The sequence below is a fragment of the Tyto alba genome, unplaced genomic scaffold (assembly GCF_018691265.1).
Source record: "Tyto alba isolate M040663 unplaced genomic scaffold, T.alba_DEE_v4.0 Super-Scaffold_10, whole genome shotgun sequence".
NCBI lineage: Eukaryota > Metazoa > Chordata > Aves > Strigiformes > Tytonidae > Tyto > Tyto alba.
Window position 1 is genome coordinate 85,338 of NW_024881262.1, and position 17,515 is coordinate 102,852.

The following is a 17,515-nucleotide window of genomic DNA, read 5'->3' on the forward strand; positions in this document are numbered from 1 at the left end:
CCCTCACCCCAGGGAAGCATCTAACCTGTTTCTTAAAAAAAAATTTTTCAAGTCTGGAAAAATAGAGTGAATCATTGTGGATTTTTAAGGAACTTATGGAATTGAACAATGAAACCTCAGAAATAGAGGCTGCTCAAACGCCTCTCCTCCAGTTGCTGGCAGGTAACATAAAAGATCGGACACAAAATTATACTTCCTATGAAGTTTAAAATTAATAGTTGTGGGCTCTGCCTTATTCCCCAAGTAAATTAAAAAAATCATTTTGTGAATGACAAGCCTAAGATGAGGATTAAGCCCTTAAACATTTCTTCTGACCAGTGGCAAGTTATTTCTGAGTATTTTAAAAAGGAAAAAAACACAAAACTTCAAGACTTAACTTTCAGAGGAGGAGCCAATTTAAATCCGTGCCTTTTTAGCTGATCTAGTACTGCCTCCTTATTTTCTTCTCTTCCCCAAAAGCTCATTTGTACAGGCATGGTAAAGACATTTTTTGCTCCATAAGGGACAACCCTGACAAAAAGCAGGAAAAAAAACCCTCAGCAGTAATCTTTTAATTTTTTAACTTTTTGTAATAAATCTTGTTATTTCTTCAGCAAGAGGTACTCCAAAGTGCTTATTTTAATCAAAACACAGATAGGTGTTCCAGATAGGTGTCAGTACTCATACAATGTAAACCTTTTATACAAACCACCACATGAAGTTAATTTAAGATTTCCACAACAATCTTTAAGGAATTTACTCTCACTAGTGTCTCCGTATTTTAACACATATGGGAAAGAATAAACTGTATACAAGTAGTTCCGCAGAAAAGAGTCTGAAAACATTAACCTTCATTCATATTACCAGGAGCTGTCATTTCTGTCAAAAGAGAACACTTACAAATAGTTTTCAGAATTTGCTAGTGTAGCAACAAAAAGTATTTCCATTATTTATATTCACAGAACCAAAATCACTTACCCTTCAACTAATGCTAGTTTGTCATCCATAATGCCTGCCAAAGCTGCTGCTAGTTCTTTTTTTATATGGCCCACCTGGTCTCCATTCACATTATTTACTTTCACTGCATTTTTATCATAAGGATTATTAGGCTCCCTCTGAAATGCAACCATTTCATTGTTATTAACCTAACAAAGCAAAACAGACAAATGCCAAAATACATTTAGTTGCAAATTACTTGCAGAAATATCTTATAATTACCTAAATATTGTGAGGTTTAAAAATTAATTTAGTATAGCATTCTGTTCAGTTAGTCTAATATCCTACTACTTATTCAAAATACCAAAAGCATTACAGAAGAGCTACCTGATAGATGTCAGCAATTTCAAAAGTATTGCCGAGAGTAAAAACTATCTGCAACTGCTAACACATTTTGTGAGCAAATAAACATCCCTTTCTGTCTGTGTAAACAGTCCAAAGACCTATTTAATTTCTTTTCAGTCACTTTCATTTGCCTTATGTGGGTGAGTAGAGTTACCAAATAACTAAACCAGATTTGAGAGCTTGCTATCTTAATTAAATTTTGAACTAAAATTTTAAATTAAGTACTTCATATGAAGAATGTGGAATACAGCAAGTTAGGGGGAAAATAATCTATTAAAATTATACTTGGTTAAAAGTTCTAGGGATTTTTGAAATATAATTAACATATTTTTTCTGACACTGACAAAAACTTTTTTTCCTGCTTATAATATACCATGCACTTACAATCCCTGTGTAGTATCGTAATCCAACAACTCTTCCTTGCAAAGTTCCATATAATATAGCCGAGTCTGTATCTTCCTCTGTTCCAGAAGTGTCACCTACAGATAGGAAGTCTTCCAACCCAATACCAGAGTAAAAGTCAGAAGAGGAAAAACGGGTACAGTTTCTCTCTCCTCTGCAGATGTTATATTGAGAGCATCCTCTTGCAGAATCTCTGCAGAAAGACAGTGTGAAATATTTCACAATGACAATAATAATCAAATTATTATTTACTTGTAATCTATTCTAGCTCATTATATAAGGCTACCTATGAACCCATTTTACAATTTAATTCAGATACTATTTACCAGGAAACATTCAAAAAAAGTTTTGTATTAGGAGAAAACTCGGTCATTTTTATATCTCAAATTAGTTTAAGACAATTACAAGGAAGAGCTGACAACTCACTGAACTGCAGTATTTGTGCATACCATCCTACTTTCTCTCACAGGATTAACTTTGTCAAGAACTTTAAGAATTCTACAGATTTAGTTACATCTCTAATTATACCTGATACTGATACCTGCACACTAAGATTATTAGAAAATAGGTATTTGTGGAATAGAATCATTAAGATCAATTTAAGATGTTTTAACCATTTAACAATTGTGCTGCAGACATTAACATATGCTAAATGAGTTCCCGGAAAAGCTATGAATATGATAAAAATGCAATGAATATGTACAATTAAGGTAGTATAAATGCTTGTTGATTTCATTTTCATACACACATGAGGAAAAGCTCTCCCCTGTGTGTCTGGTGCTGTAATAAAGAATGACTGCTTTCTACAACTCCAAAATTGAGTCTTAGAGAGTGAATTAATTACAATTTTCCGGTAACATATTCTGTTAATTCATTTGGAGTTTAGCATTTAGCATATGTTAATGTCTCTTGCGCATGTCTGTTGGAGCCTTCGGGTGGTCGTCAGGGGTCTTCAGATGAAGGCTCATAGTCTTCTTCATTGTGTCCAACAGTTGACCCTCACTTCTACGCAAACTCAGCCCTGTGGTCACATATATCTTGTCCTTCAAGGCTGGCCTGGTCTAGTTTTGTTGCTAATTTGCAGCTTCTTTATGTTTCTTTGCATCTGCCACTACAAGGCCAAACCATCCCCAGTAAGATTATTTGAGTTCCTTATCCTACAGTTATTCTAACTATTCCTCAAAAGATCAGTATTTGTTCTGTAGCACAATCGTTAAATAGTTAAAACATCTTAAATTGATCTTAATAATTCTATTCCACAAATATCTATTTTCTAATAATATTAGTTTGCAGGTATCAATACAGAAAAATTTCCATGTATATTCTTAACATCAGTTTTTTTTCATCTAAGGTTTTAAAAAACCTGTGATTAACTGTGTTACTTCATGCCTACATCCACAAAAGTTGAAATGATAAAACAACTGTTCTCTACATATTTTTTAAGCTTACCCTCACATCTGTTATTAATAATTTATTATAAACTTCAGAGATAATCAGATACTCCAACCTAACCCGGGTAACTACACTATGTATCTCTAATACAATCCTGTCAGCCAGGCTCCCCTTTTGGTGAAGACGTACACCTAGTAACTCACGTTATTGCACACTTAGGAGATGGAAACATCTCTGGCCATGCATTTAATGCATGTCTGAGTAAAGATCGACATACTAACAATTGTTTTTATCGAGAAATATGTAACACTAAAATCTCACTATCAATCTCAACTGATACATTAATAACCATGACCTTCAGCATATCCCAAAACTACCCTACTGTGTTGCTGGATTAAGTACTGCAAATTAAAATACCGAGTTTGCATATGCTAGCTATTCAGAACTTGGCATAGTAAACTTTGCGTTCTTTTGCAATTGATATCTAAAGTTATTGTGTAACAGGCATTCCATTTTCTCTGACAGGGGAGGAAAAAAAAAAAAAAAAAAAAAAAAAAAAGCCGTTTAAGAGGCTTTCCTTTAAGCTAACTGCAGTAGAGCCAGCGAGGGGTTAACCAGAAGCCATTTTGCCACTGCCCTGCGCAAGGCCTTTCCAGGAGCCCTGCCAGAACGCAGTAGCCACGTGATCTGCCTTAGCACCCGCAAGGACAAGAACGGGGCGACAGAGGCTCCGAGCTCCCACACCAGCCACCTCGGCTCGGCTCGCCGCCCGCCACCGCCCCGCCGCCCGCGGCGCCCCCTGCCCCGGCCGCCGCTCGCAGGACACGCCGCGAAGCGGCCGAGCGCAGGCGGGCCCCGCCGCGACGCGGATCAGCACTGGCGCGTGCCGCGCACGGCACGGCGCCCTCCGCCGCCACCCCCGTCTCACTTGGGCGACCTCCACGACATGACGGCAGCAAACCTCCCGCGGCCCCAAAAGCCCAGTGAGCACTACCGCCACGCCGCTCCCCGGCCGTGAACCCGCGCCCCTGACCCGACAACGGCAGCCACCAATCCCCGCCAGGGACTTCACAGACGCTAGCCAATGAAAACACTACGGGCAGGAAGAGCACGCTTCTTTCCCGCCCCTCCCGCCCCCTGCGCCACCGGCCTTCCGGCGCGGGGCCCCGGAGCGGCCCGGCCGGCGTGCCGCGTTCCCGTCTCTCCGGGGTGCCCGGCCCTACCAACGCACCACGTAAACTTAATCAGACAAGCGGTAGTGTTAAAAATCTACTTACGGTGGTAGAAAACATGTGCAATTAACCGTAAGTTATGTATGCAAGAAACATGTTTGCGAGATTACAGAGATGCCGGGAAGATGAAAGAGGATGCAAAGGGCAAAGCATGAGGTTGTCACAATGCGGTTTTCTGAAAGTTTATCTTGTAATAATCTCATTTAGAAAGTAGCATCTCTAATACACAAAACATGATAAAAACACATAGTACACTACCTTATTCAGAAATAGTATGTTGTTGAGAATAATTGCGGTACCTTAGGTGTGAACTCATCAATCACTGCCGTGGTCAGTGATAATTAAAACCATTAATTTCCTTGCAGGATAGAGCCTTTTGAAAAATACATTCATGTCACTTAAGCGAAACCACTCTGAAGTTTCCTTCAGCTTCTCCCAAAAATTGTAACCAGCTGTAATTTGTCAGATACTTGCTGTAACCAGTAATGGATGAGAAAAACTGAATTGTTCTTCATTGGCCTACTGTTAAAAAAAGAGGATGAGTTTTAAAAGCTTCCTTTCCTAAAAACGGAATACTTGCACCCACCATTCCAGGGTGCTGTTCCATTATACTAAATGAAATACTTCCACGAAGTCACTGAGGCAGCCACTCCTAACCATTAAAATAAAGGGGTTGTCAAAAAGGGATTTATGTAGCAGTCTTAGATAAGCCTGGATGCTAGATGAACGAAAATGATACAGTTTTATCTAAAGATACATGTAAAAAAAAAAACAAACAAACAAAAAAAAAAAACAAACGAACAAACAAAACCCAAACAAAAACCCCCATGAACAACAACAAAAAATCCCAGCTTTTCAATTATTTACCATTCAAACTTTGCCAACAAATTTTGTATAAAATTATCAGAGCAAACTGTCCCAGTACTAAAATCTAATGTGTCTGATGTATAAATTCAGTGGCTTGCAATAGATTTGCCAGACTGTCAGAGGCAAACATTGTAAAAGAAAACACAGATTGTTAGATTCATTTGGGACAGAATTTTCTTCTGTGTGAATACATCATTTCTCTTCATTAGGTTTATAGAGATACTGCCATGGTCCTATATAGTTTTAAGACTTGACTTATTCCATCTTTTAGAATCCAGTTTTAACTTCAGTATACAGATACCTTTCAAATAGAATTGTAGTTTTCTAGGCAAGACCCTGCTTTTCTTTAAATTACTGACACAGATTCAGTTGTTCAAGATGAGTTCAAAATCTGCCTGTGTGCCTGTTTTGGTCAGTGCAAATTTGCAGGTCACAAATACAGAAATAAAGCCTCTATTACAGCTTTTACAATTAAAGTTATATGGTTACAAGGAAAACCATAATAAAACAGGATTCTAGAAAAGTATTACACATTTTTTTTGAGAAAAAAAATGATAGAACATTCGCCCATATTCATCAAAACCAAAACTGACATTTACCATAGTTTTCCAACAGTACATCTCCTGCAAACTGGACTAGTTCCCACTTGCTTCCTAACTCTTAGGCAGTGCATGTGGCAGACTGAAGGGAATCCTACTCTTGGGCAAGCCAGGAGACCTGGGAAGCGGAGTCTTAACACTGAGCTTCCAGCATTCACAGTTTCATGAAAATCTGCAACAGGTAATGTCTTGCAGTCAGAAATGCTAAGAGTTGCACAGGTCACTGCTCTCTCCCTTTCACATATAACTTTGATATTTAAGATTGCTACACATTTGAACAGGAACAATTTTAAATATCAAAAGCCTTTCAGAAACAAATACTAATCTTCATTCACTTATACTGTTTATTACCTCTATACTGTTTCCTTATGCTTCCTTTCCCCCCCCTCCAATTTTTCTTCTTTGATACAAAGCTGGCAAGATTTTTGTTATCTGCTCTTGAACATACCAGAAACACTGACATAGTATTCTATAAAATAATAGCATATTCCGGTCTGGTTATTTTCCAATCTGATATGATCAATATGGGTGAGATCACAAAGATCAGCACACACTATATCCTATGAAAGGTTAGGCTTATGTCCTGCCTGTGTTTTCAAAAGGGCTGTATTTTCTGCATCAGGAATTCAGTATCTACAGACAAAATATCCGGCAGTGATGGACTATCAAGTCCTTTCAGATTTTTTTAAGGGACTTTTTTTCTTACTGTAATTTCTCTTGAAGATCACTTGAAAAAGGCTGAAAGCACAGGCTGAAAACTCAGCCCCTCTTAGAGGCTCTATATTACAGCTGATATTTTTGAGCACTTTCTCAGACTCATTTCCTAAAGTCAAAGGAGTCATCTACAATGACACCTCCTCTCATTTTTCCCTTTGTTGACACAAAACATTTTTTCCATCATTACCATAAGATGGCAATGCATAGGCCTATTTTTAACTCTTCTGTGCCACAGTCTAATAAAGATTTACGTCCACAAAGAACCAAGGTGAAAAATCTTCCTGAGCTCATGTGACCTATCAGGCTAGAACGGTTAAGATGTACAAGAAATTCTGTAACTAAGAATATACAAAGGAGTTTGACATGTATAAAAGGACAGTAGGAAGAGTTGAACACAGTCATGTCAGTCAGTGGTAAATGGCTAACTTTATAGTTTAAATACTATCTTGTCATGTTTCTGCACAACTCTCTCCATCAGAGAGTAGAATTAATGGCCCCACAAACGTTTTGCCAGTAAAACATGGAATATAGTTTTGTGCAGAATTCTAAACACCAAAGTTCATGAAAATTAAATTTGATTAGTTTTAGTTAGGCAGTGATAAGGAGTAAAAAATGTGCAGTGTGAGAGGCCTAAAAAGCTTGGCTTCCTTAGTGTACTAAGACCAACAAGACTGAGAAATAGGATATGATTAATTTTTATACACATATCAGCAAAGGAAACTACTGAGAGGAAGATTATATAACCTAACCAAGATTGTTCAAACAAGCACAAATGGTTGTAGCTACTGATACGTACATTGAGATCAGAAATAAATAGAAAAGATACTAAGATGAATAGTGGGGTTGAAGATAGCCCTTCCAGAATGAATGAAAATAAATGGTTATCTTTGAGATCAATTTATAATAGGAATTCTATGACAGCAGGGAACGATGCTCAGTAAGTTAGCATCAATGACATACCAGTAAATGAAGAAAATTAGTAAATCCCCATAATTCGGTACTCAGCAAGACAGTGATCTGGAGGAAGGAACCCAAAACACTGTAATTAGAAACATATCCATTTAGGTTAGGCTCATGCTTAACGAATTAAGCATCACTCCACTGGTTTCAATGGATTAATAGCAATTTCTTAACCTTAATTTTTACCAGTTCTTATTGTTAACAGCAAATCTGTCATTTGCTATTCTTTGTGGTTTTGGTGGGGGTTTTTTGTTGGTTGGTTGATTTAGGGGTTTTAGTTTCTTTTCTTGAGAAAAAGGTAAACTGCTATACTGCTTTTGCTGAAAAGAACAAGATGCAACTAACAGATGTTAGATGCTTCACTTCAGGAAGGTGTGGAACATTCTAGGTGGAACCTCATTTGAAGAATCTCTACAAAGTCTGTTTTCTTCTAAATGATGCTATAATTTTATAAATTGTTAAACAAGAACAATACATTTCAAGGATCAGCTTTAGTCTAATTTCACTGTTTTAGCTACTATATCTGGTAAAAATGAAAAAGAGGTAATTGCCTTATTCTCCTTAACAGTAAAAAAAATAAGAAATATGGAGAAATTCATTGATGATCTTCATTGTAAATACCCTAAGTCATTACAGGGTGGGGGTTTTGTTTGCATTTTTTTATTTGTTTGGAGGTTTGGGGGTTTTCTACAGTTTTATACTTAACACTAGAAGTATCATTGATTACTGAAGAATACATTGGTTTGCCTGCCAATTACAAAAGTGTAATATAAGGAAAGGTCTAGAAATCAATAAATTAATGTAAACAATGTTAGTGATGTTAACGGTATTCTAATCACTGTAATTTCCACTATAAGAGGGAATGTTTTTTTAAAAAAGTAAGTTAATATTGTACTCTATCATCTTGATGCAGCTGAGACTAAATGGGAGTAGCAATTTGCTTCTAAAAAAATTCTACACTACAAAGGAATAGATAGCGAGTATTAGATCTTAAGGCTCATTAATTATTTATTAGTGTAGCCTATATGGTAAGAAGCTTTGATGAATCAAGAAGAGGTACTGATTAATGGAACTCCATGATGCTATCAGATCTACTTGCATTTTATACCCTAACAAGAACAATGTATAACCTCCCCATTGCAAACCAGTGTAACCTTCAAAAATGCTTGCTTCAGTAGTTGCATTTGTGGCTTCTTCTTTACTAGATGTGCTACTTTATAGTATTTTTATACCATCTTCCTGTTTGTAAATTATCTAGATTTCTAAATTTAATAGTGAATTATAGTAATTCATGAAATCTCTCTGCCAATTAAGGCATACTCTATTTGTGAGTAACTCTATGTTTCTCCAAACAAGATGCTCAGCATTCAAATGATACTAAATAATTCTGATAAGGAGGAAGGGCCAAAGCAGCATCTTGCCTACAGTTATGTTAAAATGTGTTAGACATATTGATGAAAAGTTAAGAATGATGTAAGTGTTGTCACTAGCTAGGAAGTCACTGGAAGTAATGATACCCCAGGAATGATAGCATGCTAAAAATGTCATTTTTGCCCTCTCCAGTTTTAACTGCTATCCCATCTTAGCCTGTACCCAAAGTCGCATTTTACTGCAGAAGAGTAAATAATAGGTCTTTATTATTGGCTCCATATGATTGTCTGATGATTTATACCAATACAGGAATAATTTACGGATAAAATAATAAGAAAACAAAAATATATAAATAGAAGTTTTTTAAAAAGTGTCAAAGGACTCGTAAGAGAAAATGGTCAGGGACGGGGCAGGGAAAAAAAAAAATAAAAAAAATCTTATCCAAAACATCCGAAACCCTCAATGGGTTTAGAGACCCAATATAGTAAGAACATAAAACTTTATCCTCATATAAAGTCTGTCAACCTTTACTACTCCAGTGTATTTCAGGATTCAAACAGACAAACACACATACAATTCAGATGCAAATGCATATTGAGCAACTTGCATCTATCAGATGCAAGTTGCACAAGAAAAACAGGCAAAACACTTAAGTTAGGGGCACTGTCACTTTCAGAAAATTACACATATTGCCTTGGTATATTTTGATTACATTTAGACAATGTTGTCTATAGAAAACTAAAGCTATTGTCCCTTCAAAGATTGTTTTCTGTCCTGCATGCACTGAGGGACAGGTCCATAAAGGGCCACCTTTGAAGTATGACCATCTGTCATTTATACTGAAACCACCATCATTTAAAGTCACCTCCACAGCTTCTTCAGAAAAGCTATTCATAGAAAAATCTGTAAGATGATACTTTATTACCTTCAAATATTCCAATGCAATTTTATAAAGATAATATTTTAATATTAATATATTAAAAGTAGAACATAAACATTAATTTTATTGTCATAAAAAGAAAAACCTAAAGATAAAAAAGATAAAACTGTTCACAAACAAATATGTCCCCCCCCATCTTTTTTTGATTTCTAAACTAAATACATGATTGCATTCAGCTTAAGGGTTGTTTCAAGACTTCCCAACACTATAGTCAACAGATTTTCTCTGTATTCGTTCCAGAAAAAGGGTTGAAGCAGTAACAATAAAGCAGCAGTGACAAGCCTAGGAGACTCAGTCTAGCTGCCCCAAGGAAAAGATGATTAAAAGGAAAGATGCAAATGCTGTTGCTGCTGACTGGTGCCACCTTTGTCTCAGAAGGGGCTTCTGCCCAACATCTGATTCTTCCCCCTCTGGTTTTTCAGGGTTCATATGACTGAAACTAGGACTTTGCCCAAGAAAGTGACTACAATTAGAGCTGGCCCTTCTAGGGTGGTGTTTATGGAAAATAATTCAAACACAGATCTTTTCACTCTTGAGAGAAATTTTACCAGCTTTTCTACTTCGAAATGGAGTTACAGCTCACACAATAAAAATCAGTAACTGTATGGATGTAAATCAGCATAAAGAACTGGACACAATACAGTGTCTGGCACCTTTAAAAATGAGGATAATAAATTAAAAAAAAAAAAAAAAAAAAAGCCCAAGTGGGCCTATTTTCAGATTCCTTTGGAATTTCTAAAACTGCATCTTAAACAGACTCCTTACTCATACTGCTAAAGATAACCTTCAGGATGGATAAAGCATCACCACGGATGGAATTACATTCTCTTTTACCATGGCAAGATTCATTATACACCTATGACTTTCAGAATCAAGCTGTACACCTATCTCTTAAAACTCTCCTCTCCTGAACTTCAATTCTAAAGCCAAAGTCAAATTTCAACCATGAAATAGGTCATCCTTAGTAAGTACATCATTATGTTGTCTTTACAAGCCTCTTCTACGCAGCAGGCTTAAAAAAACGCCGTAATAAAGGAAGTACTTCAGCCTTTGGTATCTCCAACTTTAATTGTAACCTCATCACTAACACCAGTCTCAATTTAGAGTATGATTACACGTGTGCGAGGGTCATCTTATTTGCTCACTCCTTCTACTCTACGTATTAGAATTCGGCAATAAACCAACCTAATCCACAATGTAACCAGAGATATAGACATGCATATATTTAAATTATGTACAAAATATGTGTAAATGAAAGCAAGTCATGCCATAAATCTCCTTCCGCTCAGTATTTCATAGCGGTATCGACCCTATAAAACTAATAGAAATTTTAAATGGTAAAAATCCTACTGTTAGATTCTTGAATACCACTAGGGAAAATCTGTTTAGTAAGAATATGGCCATATTTACACCAGTTCCCGGGTATAAACTGCTTTTCTAAATAGGTTTAAAAAAAAAAAAAATAAAGGGAGATGGAGGTGAGAAATGAAATAAAGGGGGAAAAAACAAAGTAAAGGGAGAGAGAGGGAAGAAGGGGAGGGGAAAAAAAAGACACCTGTGCTTTCTGCTACTCCAGAAACCAACAGTGTGTGCTCACTTCCACTCTGCACATCCAGCTACTGATCTTTTTCCGAAGCGCCGCGCAGGCACTTGTGCCGTTCCCCTGACGGGCAGCAGCCTTCCCGCGGCCTTGAAGACCGCCGTCGCAGAGGCGCAGCCCAACCCCGCCAGTGCTTCGCAGCCGTCCTCACCTCCAGCCGCTGGCCCCGCCGGCCCCGAGCAGTGCCGGTACGAGCGCGGCTGCGCTTGCGGCGAGCCCGCACCGCGCTTGCGGGAGATCCGCGGCTAAAACCAAGCCCACCCTGAGGTGCCTGCCGACCTCCCCGTTGACCGCCTCGAGCTAACACCCACACTCGCTGCAGCTCAAGCCCCGCCCGCCGGAGACACCCGTGCTCGCGCGCTTTCAGGAGAGCATGTGGCAATCATCGCCCCACGTGCGGAGAAGAGCGCCCTCGGCTAATCAGCGGCCTCCGCTCCCCTCTGGGCGCTCGAGTAACAGCCAATGGGGAGCCAGCACACGAGGGCGAGGGGCTCGAGGCGGTTAGCCGGCGACAGTCGGTGCGGCTCGGCGGGTGGTGGTGGACGTGCTGTGGCGCAGCTGGAGTTGCTCAGCTTAGCAAGGCATCATGGTGGGGAGCGGGAACCTCGCGGCTGGGGAGAGGAGGGGTGTTTGGGAGTGCTTCTGCTGCGGTGGGCTGGGGAGTTCATGGCCACGTGTGCTGCGCAGGAGTAACAGGGAGTCTCTACGTGAAGTGCCCGCGGTAGCAGTAAGGCAGAAGGATTGGGGGAAGGAGAGAAATTAGGGTAAGAGTTAATAGTTCGGGGGAGGCGAGGCATGGAAGCTGGTGGGCGGCTGGTAAAATGGAACAGATAGAAAAGCAGCGAAAGTCTGCTTGTGGTGGGGGCCTCCCCACGGAGAGACTCAGACTGAGATCTGACCCAGGCGGCAGGAAAGAGCGCGGTGACAACCGCCGGGATTGTTGTGGCTGTTCTCGGTTGTCTCGGCGTGCACCGGGGAGGTTTGTGCGTAGCCAATCAGAGCAGAGCAGTGCGACTGGCAGCCAACGGTCAAAGGGCGGGATGGGGGCTTGTTGCTGGGGTCCTCCCACCGGCTGTGGGAGCAGCATGGCTGTACCCACCAGTGAGCGGGTAACAGGCGGCGGGAAAGCGTTGGGAACGTGCCAGCGGAATGGAAGTGGGAATGTGCACAGTTAGCCTCACTGGGAGACGGCTTATGACAGAAGCACGGTGCTAAGAATTAAAAACATGGAATCAAGGATACAAGTTTTCATGGAGCTATCAAAATAGGAAAGAGACACCCTACTTTTTCCTTTCTACCTCAGCTTTTTCCTAGATATACTGTAACAGTAAGCTAAAAGACAGCTTATCTCTATCTCGGGTGTAAGACAACATACAGGTATTTAGAGATTAAACATAGATAGCACAGTTACTTAGAATCAGAGGAGCTGGCTAAAAGTAGGCAGATGGTATTTGATTGGGATTCTTGGGTGATTTCACAGAGGAGCTCAAGTATGTATGATTTGCCAGGGGCTAAATACCTTATTATAAAGGAAAACATACTAAATGGTCCTGTGCATGGAAGATTCTTGAAACAGTTAGCCAGTGCATGATTTGGCAACAAATCAGTGAAATTTGGGGATATTATATAAAGAAGTCTTCCAAAACTAAAGAAGGTGAAAAAGCGACTGGGCAGAATATTAATGATACAGTATATGTGTGGCATGGTATGGGATTCTGTATTCACCCTATGTGTTCAGAGAGACTGTGTTGTCTTTAAGATCTTACAGTATTCTCAAAGCTCAGGTCAGCTAAGAAGAGTAGAGTCTTGCCAGTGGCAGACAGTTAAATTGTCACTCGAGCAACCAGAGAATACAGCAGAGAAAAATCGTGGAGAGATAGAACCCACAGATGGCTAGCTATTATGGGAATAAAATCTAGAAGACGAGTCATTCCGTAGCTCATTATCATTATTCTGTTTTTATTTTGCAGCGTGAATGCATATCTATCCATGTTGGTCAGGCTGGTGTTCAGATTGGCAATGCGTGTTGGGAATTGTATTGTCTTGAACATGGGATTCAGCCTGATGGCCAAATGCCTAGCGATAAAACTATCGGAGGTGGAGATGATTCATTTAACACTTTCTTCAGTGAAACAGGAGCTGGTAAACATGTTCCCAGAGCAGTGTTTGTGGACCTAGAACCAACTGTAGTTGGTATGTACCCAACATAAAAGATCTTCAGTGTAAAAGTGAAGATTCCCTACAGTCTTTTTTTTATTTGTTCAGAACACTATAGATTTTAAAAGATGTGTGTCTGGATGGAATTTTGACATACGGGGTTATTGTTATTTGAAAGAAATAAAATAATGGTCTTGGGTAAAAACACTTGGAAAACAATAGAGCTTTTTTATGGTGTGGATAATCTCTCTAGGCGGCTGCACTGGATCCAGAGTTTTGTTTAATTGTTGTACAGATTCTTATCTGTATCTGTAACGTAGTTTTCTGAGTGACCTCTGTGTTCTTGGGTACAAATACTGCTTTGTGAGTGCCTGATAATTTCCTCTAAACAAAGGGGCTGAAGTTGTGCCAACGTTTTAGGCTAGTCAGACAAGCTGCGTATAGTCAGGGATGCTGTCTATACTCTTCTGACATGTGCACATAGCGTGTAGTCCCTAGCCAGCACACACAGAACTGAACAGATCAAATTTACATTGTGGGTCAGTTTGTTCTGTTTTTTTTTTTTTTTTTTTTGTAGATGAAGTACGTACAGGCACATACAGGCAGTTATTCCATCCTGAGCAGCTCATTACAGGGAAAGAAGATGCAGCCAATAATTATGCCAGAGGCCATTATACCATTGGAAAAGAGATTGTTGATTTAGTGCTAGACCGTATTCGCAAACTGGTAAGAATTCATGCTACAAATCAGTATTTAAAATAATTGATACAGCTCTGTAACTATCTATAATGATAATTTGCTATGTTTTTTTCCAAAGAGAACTTTGTGCATAGTTGAATGTTTAAAACAAAACTTTTACTTCCTTTCTCCACATGCACCATCCCCACACACCACTTAAGTAAAAATTCAATCAGTAAAACTTAAAAATTTTTGAGGCTCTGAAGTACCATTCTGTGGAAGTATTTTAAGGGTATCTCAGAAACATATTACAAAAGCCTTAAACAAGTGTAACAAACATTGTTATACATGTTTGTTTGGCTGTTATTTTCAGTTTGAATCATGCAGTTATGTGTCATGCAAAATACTTCTGGTACCCTGAACTTCAGGTTTAAGTTGAATTCTTAGCAATTTTAATTAATTCTCCAGTTGTTTTGTTTTGGTTTTGGTTTGGTTTTATCTTGACACTATATTGTGAGAAACACATGTAGAATGATACGATTCAAAGTAAAATAGTGGTTGTCTATGTAAAATTACAAAAAAAAAAAAACAAAAAAAAAAAAAACAACAAAAACACAACTTGTTTTCAACATCTAATTGATACTTGCTGAAAGCTAGAATGGGAACATAAACAGATGTAACTTGCAGTAATGTAATTACCAGCTGTAATTTGCAGTAATTTGTTACAGTGGTACATAGCTGCTCTTGCTTACAGTAGTATTAAAATGGCAGCGAAGACAATAAAGCAACTTTCTCTGAATAGGAGTATTTTATTATTTAAAAGTTATTTAGAGGTACTGGTACTTTTGTGTAAAAGACACACAGAAAATAGTAAGACCACCTTTAAAGAATGCTGGTTTATTAACAATTTAAAACTTAAAAACTTAAGAAATAAATGTTTTTGAATTATTATTTTAATATTGCTTTATCTGAAATCAGTAACTTTTTTTTCTCTCACTTTTTTTCCACCCCATTATAGGCTGATCTGTGCACAGGGCTGCAAGGTTTCCTTATCTTTCATAGTTTTGGAGGAGGCACTGGTTCAGGGTTTGCCTCTCTGCTCATGGAAAGGCTCTCTGTTGACTATGGCAAAAAATCTAAACTAGAATTTGCAATTTATCCAGCGCCACAAGTTTCCACTGCTGTAGTGGAACCCTACAACTCAATTCTAACTACCCACACAACATTAGAGCATTCAGATTGTGCATTCATGGTAGATAATGAAGCCATTTATGATATATGTCGTCGTAACCTCGACATTGAACGTCCTACTTACACTAATTTAAACCGATTAATTGGGCAAATTGTTTCATCCATCACAGCTTCACTGCGTTTTGATGGAGCCCTCAATGTAGATCTGACAGAATTTCAAACTAACCTTGTTCCATACCCACGAATCCATTTCCCCCTGGTAACATATGCCCCCGTCATCTCCGCTGAAAAAGCGTATCATGAGCAGTTATCAGTGGCTGAAATTACCAATGCTTGTTTTGAACCAGCCAATCAGATGGTAAAATGCGACCCTCGCCATGGCAAATACATGGCCTGCTGTATGTTATATAGAGGCGATGTTGTTCCCAAAGATGTCAATGCAGCTATTGCTACTATCAAGACTAAGCGTACCATTCAATTTGTGGATTGGTGCCCAACAGGATTCAAGGTACTTACATAGCTTTTTAGTGCTTGATGTTTGAATTAGTAGGAATTGTATAGTATTTAGAGGTAACAGTCATTCTACTATGTTGTCATGTCCCCGTTAAATACTTTGATGAAGTGCAAAATAACTGTAAGCTATTCTGTTTGTAGCCGTCATGATTTTTGTTTGTTAACAGAAGTAACTCTTTTAGCACTCATAAGAAAAGTTTTCATTTGTTTTCTTGAAGGTGGGCATTAACTACCAGCCTCCAACTGTGGTGCCAGGTGGTGACCTTGCAAAGGTGCAGCGGGCTGTGTGTATGCTGAGTAATACAACTGCTATTGCTGAAGCGTGGGCTCGCCTTGACCACAAATTTGATCTCATGTATGCTAAGCGTGCCTTTGTACATTGGTATGTTGGGGAAGGAATGGAGGAAGGAGAATTTTCTGAGGCCCGGGAAGATCTGGCTGCCCTTGAGAAAGATTATGAAGAAGTTGGCGTAGACTCGGTAGAAGCAGAGGCTGAAGAAGGAGATGAATATTTAGAAAACTGAAGTCTAGAAAAATGTATTAAAAAAAAAAAAGTGCAGAATGCTGTTCACTTGTTTGTTTTCAAATAAAAAGTTTTAAAGGTTCTACTTTCTATTTTTTCCTTCTTTATTATTTGTATATACTCACTAAGGACCATTTGAGATTACAGGTTTTGGTAGCATCTAGTCATGTGCAAATTACAGAAGAAATCTGGCAATTGTGTGTACTTTCTTGTGATCCCAACATGTTCTGAGATATACTCTCTGATTTTTCATTTCTCACAAGCAGGAAACTGCTTCTACTTCTGGTTGCTGAAGTTATGCTGTTACTATTCTGAGTCTCAACACAGTACAAAGGAACCTAATCTTTCCTGAAGACATTTTCCTGGTATGGCTGCCTTCACCGAAGACTCCTGTTAAAACCTCCATAGTTAAGTGAGTAATACTGTACTCCAATAATTTACTGGACTAGTTGTGGCAGGTACCATTACACTTTTGAACAGAAGTAGAACTTATTACCGGACTACTTGCAAACAATATAAAACTTGCTCCTTTAAAAAGAAAAAAATGGGGGGATGGGGGTGTGACATGCAGAGGAAAAAGTAAAATTTTCCAACCAGCACACCTGCCCTGCATTTGATTCAGAAAAAAAGGATCTACTTTATAAGAGCATTGTAATTTTTGACATTTGTACATTGGCCTAGTAAAAAAATCCCAAAACATTCTCATGTCCTTTAACAGTATGTCAAAGGAATATAGTTTTATAGACACTTGGAAACAAATTGTAGGATACTGCTCAGGTAAAAACTGCTGGCCCCCCTATGTTAAATTTTTCTAGTCCTGAATCCTGAAAAGGAGAAGAAGCTTTAGGGTTTTGGTTTGGGTATTTTTGTAGTTTATTTTTCCTTCCCTACATGTTCTATAAAATCATGAGGGAGAAAAAGGGCTACATATGCTAAAGATACTCCTAAGTGAATTATTTTCATAAGTACTTTTAACTAGTATCTGTAGAGCACAGTGTGTATGCACAATTTAGGGAGTTCCAAAGAAATAACTGCTGTATTTAAAACGAAAAA

The 17,515-nt window shown here is 38.6% G+C and overlaps 2 protein-coding genes across 7 annotated transcripts in view; one reads left to right on the forward strand and one right to left on the reverse strand.

Moving 5' to 3' along the window:
* The window catches only part of HLTF (helicase like transcription factor), a 42,389-nt gene that overhangs the window by 24,401 nt on the left and 473 nt on the right, over positions 1-17,515 (reverse strand). For 2 of the 4 annotated variants that reach the window (XM_033004623.2, XM_033004625.2), the window contains exons 2-4: positions 1,705-1,915; positions 958-1,124; positions 377-510 (exon numbers count right to left, since the gene is read on the reverse strand). In XM_033004623.2, the coding sequence (XP_032860514.1) occupies positions 377-510; positions 958-1,124; positions 1,705-1,915 (512 nt within the window). Of the gene's footprint in view, positions 1-376; positions 511-957; positions 1,125-1,704; positions 1,916-4,042; positions 4,148-17,515 lie in introns of those variants that run through there. The other 2 variants (XM_042793530.1, XM_033004624.2) reach the window with 2 other exon arrangements.
* On the forward strand, positions 11,784-16,634 carry LOC104356476 (tubulin alpha-3 chain). Of its 3 annotated transcripts, none has more exons than XM_033004629.2 (5): positions 11,784-11,852; positions 13,371-13,593; positions 14,135-14,283; positions 15,254-15,934; positions 16,158-16,634. In XM_033004629.2, exons 2-5 carry the CDS (start codon positions 13,473-13,475, stop codon positions 16,461-16,463), a joined length of 1,257 nt encoding a protein of 418 aa, XP_032860520.1. In that variant the 5' UTR covers positions 11,784-11,852; positions 13,371-13,472; the 3' UTR covers positions 16,464-16,634. The 3 variants fall into 3 exon arrangements, with proteins under 3 accessions (XP_032860520.1, XP_032860519.1, XP_032860518.1); XM_033004628.2 differs by lacking the exon at positions 11,784-11,852 and adding an exon at positions 11,895-11,989; XM_033004627.2 differs by lacking the exon at positions 11,784-11,852 and adding an exon at positions 12,481-12,509.

Bases quoted from the DNA above. Each gene is read 5' to 3' on its own strand.
- LOC104356476 (XM_033004627.2), top strand. From the start codon at position 12,486: ATGGCTGTACCCACCAGTGAGCGG. The intron at 12,510-13,370 runs GTAACAGGCGGC...TTTATTTTGCAG, and splicing joins CTGTACCCACCAGTGAGCGG to CGTGAATGCATATCTATCCA. The intron at 13,594-14,134 runs GTATGTACCCAA...TTTTTTTTGTAG, and splicing joins CCTAGAACCAACTGTAGTTG to ATGAAGTACGTACAGGCACA.